Raw genomic sequence first — 13,131 nt, 5'->3', positions numbered from 1 at the left:
TTAAAGCTCAACGTGATTCCTGTCCAAAAACCTTGTATGCTACAAATTGTGTAGATGGCATGTCCGTCCATGTGTGCTTTCCTTATGGTACCCCAGAATTAGGACATACTGGCAGTGACTGAGTGTACAGATACATCCACCAAGAATTAGGTGAATTGCTTGGTTTTAATTGAATAAATTCCTACTTGGGAGATTTTTTCCAAAGTTTGAGATTTCTTTCTTTTTTTTTCTTTTTTTAAGATTTATTTACTTTAGAGAGAGAGCATGAGCGGGAGGGGCAGAGGGAGAGAGAATCTCAAGCACACTTCCCACTGAGCGCAGAGCCTGGCACGGGACTGGATCCGTGACCCCGAGTTCACGACCTCAGCTCAAACCAACAGTTGGCCGCTCAACCGATTGCACCACCCAGGCGCCCCAATTTCAAGGCTTCTTAGAACCTTAGAGTTTTGGTTTTTCTTTTTTCATTCTCAAATCAACCTCTCTCCTTCCCTCCCTTCTTCCCTCCTTCCTTGTCCTCTCTGGTTGTGGATTTTTTCTTTGGTTTTATGCATAAAGTTTTGAGCCAGGAGAAGCTGAAAACACTGGGGAATTCTTACAGGTCCTTAGGATACTGTCGGTTGCCACAGTCCAAAGCAGGTTTTTTGTCTTTGAAGTGAAGAAAATGAGACTTCTTGGCTTATTAGGAGGGTCTGGAAAGATTACATGGGATCCCAGTGTAGTAAAACTTTTAGATGTACTTTCAGATACATCCTTCCAGATATGTATTGCCCTTCTACGTGGTCACCTGGGGATTGCATAGCCTTATTTTTCTTGATGCCATTGTTTAAAAATCGTTTCCACAACATTTTTCTTAGAATTCTCATCAGGTACAGTTTGCATCCAACCAGAGCTTGTCTCACATATTGTTTTTGATCTCAAATAGTACTCAGTGGCTTGATAGTTCATCTTATTTACCAGACATGCTTTGGCATGTCATTTGCTTTCATTTATTCAACAAGCATCTCTCAGGAGTCTGTTTTCATGACACGGTGCCAAAGTAGGCACCTTGGAGGGTACTGGGAGGAAATGGGCAGTGGCCTGCTGCTCTAACAGAGCTCCCGTTCTGGAGGAGGAAGCATCCAGTGAGTAAATAAGAGCAACAGAGCGTGGCATGGTTTGTGAGATGTTCAGCAGCGCCACGTAAGGAGGGGTGGCCAACTCTATGTAATTGGGAGGAGGGATTCGGTTCGTGGAGAACTTCATAGAGGAGGTGTTATTTGAGGTGTTTCTTTCTTTCTCTCTCTCTCTCTTTTTTTTTTTTTTTTTTTGGAGGTGTTTCATAAAGAATTAGTAGTTACTGGCCAGTTACGCAACAGGTAAATGTATCGTGTAGAACGGCCATGTATTTTCAGGGAACTGACATTGGTTCTAAATGGATTGGGAGATGGCAAGAGATAAAATTTGAGAAGTGACCAGGAGTGTTGTTTTGGTGTGGTTATTTTGGTCAGGTTAAGAATTCCGGCTCCTAAAAAAAGTTAAGGTTTTTTGTTTGTTGGTTGGTTTGTTTTTTGGTCTCAAATGACAACAAGTGAAGCATATACGAACAGAGCTACTCTGGTTTAGGTGAGGTTTTGGAGGTTGAAGCTCCTTGTTTCCTTTAACCCTGAGATAGCCCTCTTGGAGGAGGAACATTCGTGAGGGGGTGAGATGGACTCAGAGAGAGAGTAGTTTGGACGCCACTGCATGGTCCAGACAAGAGATGGGTCTGAACTCAGCCTGTGGCAGTGGGGAAAAAATAAGTTTGAGTGATATTGAACAGAGAGGAATGACAGGAGTTAAAGTTTAGGTACTGGGAGTGCAGGGAAAGGAGAGGGAGGCCAATAGGATGAGCCCTGGCCATCTGGATTGGGCGATGGAGTTTATAGTGGTGCCATTTGCCCTTCTAGTGAAATACAGGAGAAAGAGCAGGTCAATGAAGAGGGAAGCGATGGGAAAGCAATGATAGTTCAGATGTGGGCAAGCTGAAGTTGAGACTCCATGTTTGAAGGGTATTTTTAAGGAGCGATAGGCAGTCAGGGGCTATATGGGGCCAGAGCTCGGCTGAGATGATCTGCTCAAAGTCATCAGTCTATAGGGGAACCTTAGGGACACTGGAGGGGGGGTCACTCCCAGAGAGAGCAAACAGAAGACTTCACATGAGAACCAGGGCTCTTGCCCTGGGCCAGCAACAGTCGAGGAACCCCCAGAGGAGATGAAGAAGGTCAGGACACGTATTGGGTGGTAGCCTGAGAGAGAACGGTGTCAAGGAAGACCAGGACTGACTCTAAAAATAAAACCCACCGGCAGAGGGTAAAGATTTTCTACCACTAGGGGGATGCAAGTGCCTCTGGCTCCTGGTAGAGGCTTCTTCTGGTGGTGATCCTTTAGTGGTTCTTCTGGTGGTGATCCTTCAGTGGCTGCCTGATTGCCTTTTCAGATGTTCCATGTGAAGTCATAGATACTGGCAGGAATGTTTTCGTTGAAATAGTACAACCTAGCACGAGACTGATTCGTGAGTTTGAAACAATCCCAATCATAGTGGCGTATGTCTGGGCACCTCCTCCTCACAAGAACCCGTGGAGAGGCTCTGGTGTCATCACCATTTTGCAGTTGGGATAAAGGCCCACAGCTAGGAGGTGACAGCCAGGATCTGGGCAACTAACAGCCTTAAGAATATTGCCAGTCTTTTCCTGATAGGCCAGCATTTTCATCAATTTCTGTTGAAAAAGAATTACTAATGAAATGAAATCTAACCCCCAGAGCATCATTTCTAAACCCCTGATTTACTTGCCCTCTATTTTGAGGAGAGGGGAGGGAGTATTTTCGGTAACAGGAGACTGTTTAAAAATTGGTACTTGTGGGGCGCCTGGGTGGCTCAGTCATTAAACGTCTGCCTTCGACTCAGGTCATGATCCCAGGGTCCTGGGATCGAGCCCCGCATCGGGCTCCCCGCTCGGCAGGAAGCCTGCTTCTCCCTTTCCCACTCCCCCTACTTGTGTTCCCTCTCTGGCTGTGTCTCTGTCAAATAAATAAATAAAAAATAAAAAAAATAAAAAATAAATAAAAATTGGTACTTGTTTGAAGACAGTTCTGTGTTACTACTGATGGGAAAATGGGCTATTAACATTTCCTGCATACAGTCAACCCTTAAGGAGCCAACACTAGTATAAGGAGAAAAATATCACTGTTAATTCTTGTCAAAAGAATGCTCTTTGACACTCTGAAATTAACTTTTATGCAATGGCTTCTTTTCATTCTAAATTTTATGAAATACTATAATTAAGGGTCTGAATGCTCAATCTAAATTCACCCATCCTTTTCTAATATCTTGAAAAGATTTTTTTGGTAACAGAATTTGTTTCGTAATCTAGATATAGTTCTATTTTTTATTCACTACTTATTCAGATGTATTTATATGTACATTTGCTTTCTGCATTCTTTGTTGTCTTAAAAATGTGATGAAAATGAATTTTAACAATTAAATTTTATTTCATATGATGAAATGGACTTTTGGGGATATACAGTGCTATGAGTTTTAAAGTATGTATAAACTTACGTAACCGCCACCACAGTGGGGATACAGAATAGTTCCGTCATTCCAAAAATTCCCTTATGTTGCCTCTTTGTAACAAACCCTCACCTATGTTGATCCCTGGCAACCATCAGTCTGTTCTCTATCCCTGTAATTTGTCTTTTCCAGAATGTTTAGTATATGGAATCACGCAGTGTTTAATCTTTGGAGACCAGCCTCTTTCACTCAGTATGCCTGAGATTCAGACAAGTGGCTGCGTCTATCAATTGCTTGTCCTTTTTTACTGCTGAGCAGTATTCCTTTGTGTGGATGTACCACAGTGTGTTTATCCATTTACCCTTTGTAGGGCATTGAGGTTGTTTCCAGTTTGGGGCAGTTATAAATAAAGCTGCTATGAACATTTTTGTAGCAGTTTTTGTGTACACATAAGCTTCTATTTCTTTAGCTAAATCCCCAGAAATGGGATCGATGGGTCATATGTTAAGTGTGTATGTGTAACTTTGTAAGAAACTGCCAAACTGCTTACCACAATGGCAGTGTTTTGCATTCCCACCAACAATGTATAAACTTTAAAAAATTTGAACGCTATTTTAAATGCTCTCGGTTGAGGTTGGCAAATTGTGTTTCATAGTTCCTTGGGGTTTTGAAGAGATGCCCCATGACAAAGGGAGCTTTTAGGTCCTCCATAGCAGCTTCTTCAAAGAGAACTGCTCCAGTTTTGTTTTGTTTTATATATTGAGTTCCCTGTAAGAATACACTTGGAGAAAAAAGAGCTTTATTTGTGAAGTGTTGGAAAATCATTGTAGTAAGGTGGTGCATCCAGAGCTTGGGATGTGGACCATGGGTGTTAACCAGGGGAACGCTAGGTGGCGCTCCAGGACCCCGCAGATAGTGGGGATCACACTGAGAAATTGAACCCCCTTTTCAGCTCCTTTTCAGTCCACATCTTTGTGTCAAGGAGGTCTTCGTGTCTTTAACTTTCACCAAGACTTGTTAATGGCCTCATTTACAACGACACAGTAGGCTTCGGTCCCAGAGCCTTCAGCAAGCAACGTCTATCTAGAATGAAATCAACATATAGCCTTGTTTTTTTTTCTTTAAGATTTTTTTTTTAAATTTATTTATTTGAGGGTGACTGGGTGGCTCAGTCATTAAGCGTCTGCCTTCGGCACAGGTCATGATCCCAGGGTCCTGGGATCGAGTCCCACATCGGGCTCCTTGCTCCACGGGAAGCCTGCTTCTCCCTCTCTCATTCCCCCTGCTTATGTTCCCTCTCTGGCTGTGTCTCTCTCTGTCAAATAAATAAATAAAATCTTTAAAAAAATTTATTTATTTGACAGAGAGATAGAGAGCACAAGTAGGCAGAGTGGCAGGCAGAGGGAAAGAGAGAAGCAGGCTCTCTGCTGAGCAGGGAGCCCGATGCGGGGCTCGATCCCAGGACCCTGGGATCATGACCTGAGCCGAAGGCAGCTGCTTAACCAACTGAGCCACCCAGGCGCTCCTAGCCTTGTTTTTAATATATTGTTTTTGCAGTTATCTTTAAAAAAAGAAAAGATTCTATTTGTTAGAGAGAAAGCACAAGTAGGGGGAGCAGCAGAGGGAGAGGGAGAAGCAGGCTCCCCACTGAGCAGGGAGCCCGATGTGGGGCTCGACCCCAGGGCCCTGGGATCATGACCTGAGCCAAAGGCAGCCACTTAACTGACTGAGCCACCCAGGCACCCCTATTTTTGCAGTTATCTTTTCATTTAAGACAGGTACCAGTGGTTTTCCAATTTTCTTTTGAAGCTAATTTACTTTATACTTTAAAATGTGGGTCATTTGAAATAAAAATACTAAATATTGTATACCTCATTCACAAACGTGGCAAGAATTTTGAGACTGTGCTAGAATGACTGAAGTTTGGGAGATTCTGCACTACTGGGACTATTTATTTAAATAGACCTCGAAGTGGAGCCTTTTGTCAAGTGGAGAGAGCACCTTGGTAAAGCACGTAACTGTCTCTTAGTATATTGTATGAGTTTACAAGTTTATCTAATAGTAAAGTCTCAAAAGACAATCTTCTCTTGCTCTTAGTTTTTGCAATACTTGTTTTTCAAGTTCCTTCTTTATTTACTGATTTGACAAATATTTATAAAATCATTAGGCAAGCACTGGGATGCAGTAGTGAAATAAACAGGGTCCTCGACATTGTGAAACTTGCTTTCTTAAATCCTTTCTCCTTCGCCTCTCAGAGGCTGATCAGGGAAACCAAGGGCCTCTGGATAAAACTTAAATGATGCAAAAGGTAAAGAAGAGATAAATGACTTTTTTTAAAAAGTTATTTTAATACAGTCACAAGGAGAATTTATTTTATTTATGTCCTTGGAGTCCTCTGGATGTGTACTTTTCTATTTGAAACATTTTGCTTATTATTTTGGGAACATAATATGTACCTATAGACATAGTGATAAATTACAAGACATTTTGAGGTTCCTTCCAACTTTAAATACTTGAGGTAGGGCATCACAGACAAGGGGCGCTGCTTTTGCTAGAGTACCCATCGATGCTAGCACCTCTCCAAAATTAGACGTCTTTTACATTAGAGGTCACCAGTGAGCAGCTGCCTGAGTTCTTTTCAGTCACTGGCATTTCTTGTTTGGCCACATGGTATTTTAACAGTTTAAAAAAATGAGTTTCCAGCATGTACAAGTCAGGAGATCTCACGTAAAAAAAAAAAAAAAAAAAAAAAAATCAAGACAGATGTCTTGTTTATTTTGAAAATTCACGAATCCGGCACCACCGAGACAGCTTTTCGGAATGGTGGAGTTGGCTGTTGCTGAACAGTGACTGCCTTTTTTGCGCAGAGCACATGCTCTCATCAGGTCATCTTGCTTAACTCATTCATGTTACCTTTCTGGCTCTGGTGGGTATTTGCATTTGCGACTCCTGCTTTAGCCACTTGGAGCCTGGGCTTCATGCGGGAGAAGCACCTAGAGAATATGAGCATTTCTTCCTGTGCTAGAGGGCTAAAAATGTCATTGCCCTCGAAGCTCAGAGTGTCCGACTGGGTATATGGCCTGGTCTAGTAGATGTTATTCTGGACCCAGGAGGCAGAGATCAGGGTCCTTTTCTGGGCTAGTGCTAGTCATATTATCCTGGATCCTTTAACTGAGGAGATACTTTTTCCCATCTTATCTTTCTGTATCAGTTAGGCTTTTTGACTGTAAGCAACAGAAACAAGATTCTGGTGAATTTGAACCAAATGGGACTTGATTCAGAGGATATTGGATAACTCCATGGTATCCAAAGAAGAGGAATGATCTCTACTCAGAAAGTTCAGGAAACCAGGAATACTTTGAGGACCACAGGTGGTAGGAACTAAGGAAATTGATAAATAGCCTCCAAGTTTTTTCCCTTTCTTTGTCATTCTTCTTAAGTGTCTCAAGTCCTGGAAAAGCGAATCAGGTTGGCCTGGCCCACATCCTTCATGGGAGAGAGCGGGACACTTTTTTTAGTTGGCAGTCTCTCTAAGACTGCATACAATAAAAGACTTCCCTAAGAGAAGGTTTGATGTTGTTACATAAAGGGGGACGGGGTCTGGATAGAAGGCAGCCAGACAACAGATGTTCATTACACCTCTTCTCAAGGCTGTCATGGACGGCATTTGGTATACACTGCCGAATGCCATAGAGGAGTAAGGAAGTAGTATTTCAAGTTACGTGAGGACCAAATGGTGAGTGTGCTCTTTAAGTGAATGAAGGCATTGGCATCAGTCAGATAAGCAACCAGTTCAAAGAAAGTAACAGGTTCATTCCTTTTAGTATTTGCTTTGGGTATAACATCTCCAAAGAAGCCACACCAACTTTAAATGAAAAACATGCCTAAATTCTCAAGATTTCTATTCCAGTTACATGAAGATAAATATGTGCAATGAAAAGTTCTAGCATTAAAACTCGAAAGGCATTTGCTCGCTCACATTTCAGGTGCCAATAGAATCCTCTATATTGTTTTCTTAATTGTTTCTTACATTACATGAATTTGCACATTTAAAACACATGTGTGCCAAACGAGCATACAGGAGTGCGTTGTAGATAAAATTGAAATGACACTTTCGGATTTGAGTTTTGATGTAATGCTCCTTGGTAGGGTGAGCGGGGTATGATGTGTAGGGCTTCCACTATTTCTAAAGGCAGCATCGGATGTTTTCCAATGCTCGGTAGAAGCTGGAGTGTTTTTGTACTCACCTGTGAGCCTAATTTCTCTGAAGGACCGTACCCGTGACCGTAGAGTAGGTGATTCTTCCTCAAATCGGAAGGCTGCTATGCACAAGAATCCCTGTACATATCATTTGAAATATGTCGTGGATTTTTAAAGCTGGAAGCCTTCATTGTTTCTTTCTTTGCAAGCTTTTGATTTGCAACAAGCAAGGAAAATGAGTGAACCAAAAAAAAAATTGCTTGCGTGGCTGGAAATAGAAATTAATGATTCAGACAGGAGAGGCAGTGCAGAAATCCTCAGCTGGGTGGCAGGAAACAGAGCGAGCGAAAGTCAGAGACTGCTCTTTTTTAAAAGGCAAAACAAACAACTCACAGTGAAGTGTACGTGAAAATCATTTCTAATAATAGCTCATGGGAGGCAGTTCCCAGGAAAAAGACTGGTGGTGCACTGACGAAATTAGAGTGAGAACACACAGTATCTCGATGTGTTACTTAAGGCAATGAAGCTTTTGAGTTTACCTTATGTGCCTTGTACATTGATTAAATACAAAATATATGCTGGCCATTTTTGACCATCATTTACTGTATTGATTTGTTAGCAGGGGAACTGTAATAAAAAAGCCATTGATTTACTGTCCTTATTTGCTTATGGGCTTTTTTTTTATTATTAATTTTTCCTGCTCTCTCTTTTTTTGGACCATTCCTTCTAGACAAATGCTGTGCTTCATGAAGTTAGAAGAGAGGGCGTCCCCGTGGAACAAAGGAATGAAATCCTGACTGCCATCCTTGCCTTGCTCACCACACGTCAAAACTTGAGGAGGGAGTGGCATGCCAGGTCAGTTCTCTGATGAAATGGGATTTGTCGTCCCTGAAAACACCGCGATGTATTCGGCTGAGCCCTTCCTCACGATGCATCTTACGCCTCTCATTGGAGGGGCCATGAAAAATCAGTAAGTTATAGATGCTCTCAGCCAAAGTTAGCTCTCCTGCACACGGTACCTACTACATTAATTATAATGAGCCATGATGTCATCTGTAGGTGTGTATGATTCATCCCTGAGTGTAACGTTTTGCATCAGTGGTTGCATCCTGAGCATAACAGAATAGAAGTAGCTGATGCCAAAGGACCCTTTTAATCACCACTCTAAAAGACTAACGTTGCTGCCTAGTTAGGGCAGATGTCTGGGAAATTCACACGGTGCTCCTACATCACTCAGTGAGAGGCAGTTTGCTTGAAAGTGGTCGATTTATCAAATCCCAGTTTTAGAATTGGCCAAGTAGGAATTATGTTGGCTTCAACCTAGTTTCTTTGCTTATGGACTTACCTGTGGTTAGAAAGCTGCTACTGGTACAAAGTTTCCTTAAATCATGAGTTTTTGCAGAATTGAGGCTTGCGTACTCTAGATTCTGTTATCCTGCTCTTATTTGAGAAACAATTGATGGGTGGAAGGCAGGAACTACTTCCCCCAAACGTTAGGGTTACCCTTTAGATCTGCACTTGGTAAAAATTGCTGAATTATCACCTGTCTCTCAGCAAGAGGGAGAGGAATCAGGAAGATCATGCTGAATTTTTGTCTCCGAGTCTTATTTGAGGCTTAAAAATCCTGTGTGCCTGGGAGTCAAGAACATTGATAGACATAATATTTCTCCAAATGAGTTCAGCAGCAGAGTTTGTAATAATTAGTGGCTTTACTAGTAGTAACAGTTATCATGAAAATTGGTTTGTCTGAACAAGGCTAAAGATGAGCATTTTCCAAGAAAGGAGACAGTTTAAGAGTATGAACTGTGCATTCCGACTGGGTGTTGGAAACTTGCTGCTCGGGTATATGTATTATCTCTAAACTCAGACTTGCATTAAAAGAATAATTTTAAAATTCACCTTGATACTCTCCCCTTCCCCTCTTTTTCGTAGTGTAGTCAGATCAGAGTGTATGAGAGTTTCAACTACAGTAATTAAATAATCTCCAATTTAACTTTTCTTGTATTCCAACTTCAGCATATATATTCATTAAAGTATGCATATTTTATTAAATACTGGAATATCCGTGTGGGGACATCTAAGATGTGTTTCTCTCTGTGTTTAACCTTTTATATCTTTCCCCCCAGGGTGATTCTTATTAAATAGGAAAGAGAGAAAGAAAGAATTTCCCTCTAATCTCTTTTCCACCACCCCCCCCCCCCACCATCCCTCCAAAGACAGCACAGCTCAGAGACCAAATGTTGAGGATGGATGTCTTCTGTTGAGTGCATTTGGTTTGTTAACAATAATTTCCTAGTACACCAAATCATCAGACAACATGCCCAAAATGGCCTGTTTAAAAGGAGTCTGGTTTCAGCATTTCTGGCCCTTACTGCTAACAGTTTAATCAGGAGCTGGAGCCAGTGTTGAAGTTGATGGAGTCTAGCATCTGAAACAGAAATTCTCAAGTCCTTTGTGGTAGGGGAGGAGAAAAGAAAGAGCTTAGCAGCTGACACTCTGCAGGCCCCTTTAAAACTAAACACCTGAAAGCAAATTTCAAGAGGGTCATGTCTTGAGAGCTCAGAAGGAAAAGTGTCTTCAGAGTATTAAATAACCATAATCCTCCCCCCACCCCTTCTCCACCCCCATTTGATGTTTCCCATCCCAGTGACCTATCTAAAAGACTCATCCATATGATCTGTATAAACAGACTGTTACCATACACCTCTCTTTTCCTCATCAAAGCATCCTCTGACCGTCTGGAACCGGGCACTGGCCCGAGTAGCCATCAGGCTGGTGGTGGTGAAAGTTATAAAACATCCACCACCGTGCTCCCCGAGCCGCCTGTGTTTTAGAGATTGGCCCATTGTGTACTTTGGAATTACACGAGGAAAAATGTGCTTTGACAGAAAATAATTAGCGCTCGCCAAAGGCCAAGCAATAGGTTAGAGTATTTTACTTTCATCAAAGCTATCAGGGGATCAGTTAGATTAGATAATAGAAATTTTTTCCTCTGAAAGTTAAATACAGATGACTCTAATTACCTTCTATTGCACGTTGGAGAATGCGTTATGAATAGTACAACTTCAAGAAATGTAGGTCAGCGGAGACTTTCGTGGGAGGCCATTGTCATAAAGGGCCCCCGCCCCCGCCCCACAGGCTCCCCTGCAGTAATGATATTAGGGAGAATATTTTAAAGCCGAACTTGTAACTGGGTTTTAAAATACTTGTCTCTCTCTCAGGCCAAGAGCCGCGCCATTGTTTGGGACTCCCTGAAGTCTCTTAAACTGAAAGCATATGTTCCCTGTAATTTAGCTTTTTGAGGAAAGTGTCACTTCTGCCTGACTCGGGGTAACCGAGTTTGTCACAGTGTCACACAGCCCTGCGATTCCAGAGGCACAGCTGAATGCCGTGGGTTTCCTTCCCCAAGCTCGGTAATCCCAGAAACAAGCCTCTCCAAATAGGCTTATTAGGGCTGTCTATTCACTTCCCCCGAGCTGAATGATCCAAAGTACATCAGGAGAAGCTGTGTGAATGCTGGGTAAGTGTTAACAGAAGTGGTACAGAATTTCTGAAGATTTGGCTTTGTTTATACAGTCCACTCTGCCTGATGGACAGCTTGTTATAGCTTTTAAAGAACTGGGCAAGCCCTCTGATCTGACCCCTTCTTGACCTCTGCAGCCCAAAGGTCAGTCTGCAGCTAATAAACCCTGAGGTTCTTAGGGTCTACTGTAGGAAAAGGCAGAAAAAGAGCAGCTGCAGGGACTGGGTGTCCCGGGTGAGGCTGCGTGAGGGTCACTCTCCGATAATGAAAATGATTACCAAATTATATGGAGGTTTAACCGCAATAGTGAGAGAGAAGAGGGTGGAGCCCCGCGTATTAGGTCTGATAAATGAACTGTGAAGAAGGCCCATCTGGCTCTCAACGTCTTGTCTCCCCCTCTCTCCCTACCAAGGGGAAACATTTTAAAATAACAGCAGTACATATAGACTCAATGACCCATGCAAGGAGCTGGAATGGATTAAGATTTAATGGTGACAGTGGAAGAAATTATCATTTGAAAAGTGCACTGAAGAAAAGGTACAGCTCCATGTCCGTGCCCGAGTTGTTTTTCTAAATAAAATATAGCAAAACATTGGCGCCTTGGTTTATTTCCCACAAATCCCTAGCGCCTTTCCTCCATCGTGGAGAATTTTGAGGGCATGTCTGTTGTGGAATAATTATCCGGAGCCAGCCGAAGGAAAGGAATGGGCTTCCTTTGCCTTGAACACGTCGGAATGAGAGTCAGATATTTTATTTTCAGCTCGCTCACTCAGTTGAGCGAATGTAGGTAAATCAAGCGTTTGAGAAAATGCTCTACCAAAAAATTGCGTTCCACTTCAGCCTCTGACCACCGAACATTACGCATGTTTGGATACTGAGTATCCGTGTCACTCCTAGACACTGTTTTGTTCTTACCACAACTTTGCGATTTCTTGTCTGTAAAAGGAAGACAAAAGCACATAATGTTAATTGAGTAGATGGATTTGTTCCTTTCTTTATTCCTTTTTCAAAGAACCATCATAGAGATGTTCATTTTTGCCAACAATGGGCGGGTCATAAGCTGCTTGTTTACTTACTGTTAATTGATAAGAGTAATCTACTTAAAGCTCTCTCCCAGCTCCCTGTGAACATAGAGTGTCCTGGCTTCCCACCAGCAACGTCGGGCTTCACAAAGCTCCGTACTTCTTGGGAGCCGGCGGGCACAGCCTGTGACTCTGTGCTCTGGAGGGAGAATGAGTTGAGTCCATTAGCATTTTTGTATGTTTCGTATCCGTAGCACACACAAAGCACTGCGTGAGGGGCTGGGCGTGCGAAAATGCGTTCGGCAGCCAGCTGAAGCGTGTATCTGGGGGATGAGATTCTAGCAAGTTCCCAGAAAGGGGCCGTGAAGGCAGTGGAAAGGAAGGCGGGGGAACCATCGTTAACCACAACAGAGCGGCAAGTTGCTCCAGCCCACTCAGGAGAGTATTTCACCGTAGACATCTTTGCAGACTAGAATTGCTGTACTATTGAAAATTCTCTTACGGTGCACTACACCGTCTACATACACAAGTGTTGCCCAGACGGTAGTTATATTTAAAATAGAAACAAAAAAAGCTTCTAAACATTACCCACAGTCAGTGTGTGTTTCATCTTGGGTTTTGACCTGACCATGTCGGCCTGGGGGGAGTTAGAGTGAATCGAGAGCTAGGTGGAGGCTAACATGGGGAGTTGAGCAACACTTGTAGAATGAACGGTGCCTTTTAACTTGGAAACAGTGCCTTTAAATTTTTGCTAAGTAAGATGCAAATACAACAAAGTAAGACGAACGCCAGGCCATTAGGGTTTTTTTTTCCCCAATCAAGATATAATTCACAAAATATAAAATTTCATGTAACATAAA

General features: G+C 42.4%; 1 protein-coding gene across 1 annotated transcript in view; it reads left to right on the top strand.

Moving 5' to 3' along the window:
• The window catches only part of FTO (FTO alpha-ketoglutarate dependent dioxygenase), a 372,377-nt gene that overhangs the window by 205,470 nt on the left and 153,776 nt on the right, over nucleotides 1-13,131 (top strand). The window contains exon 8 of the mRNA XM_027618868.2: nucleotides 8,457-8,581. Within this exon, the coding sequence (XP_027474669.1) occupies nucleotides 8,457-8,581 (125 nt within the window). The remainder of the gene's footprint in view (nucleotides 1-8,456; nucleotides 8,582-13,131) is intronic.

Source organism: Zalophus californianus, chromosome 17 (assembly GCF_009762305.2).
Source record: "Zalophus californianus isolate mZalCal1 chromosome 17, mZalCal1.pri.v2, whole genome shotgun sequence".
Classification (NCBI taxonomy): domain Eukaryota; kingdom Metazoa; phylum Chordata; class Mammalia; order Carnivora; family Otariidae; genus Zalophus; species Zalophus californianus.
The sequence above is the reverse complement of the archived record's forward strand: the minus strand, read 5'-3'. Positions and strand labels throughout refer to the sequence as shown.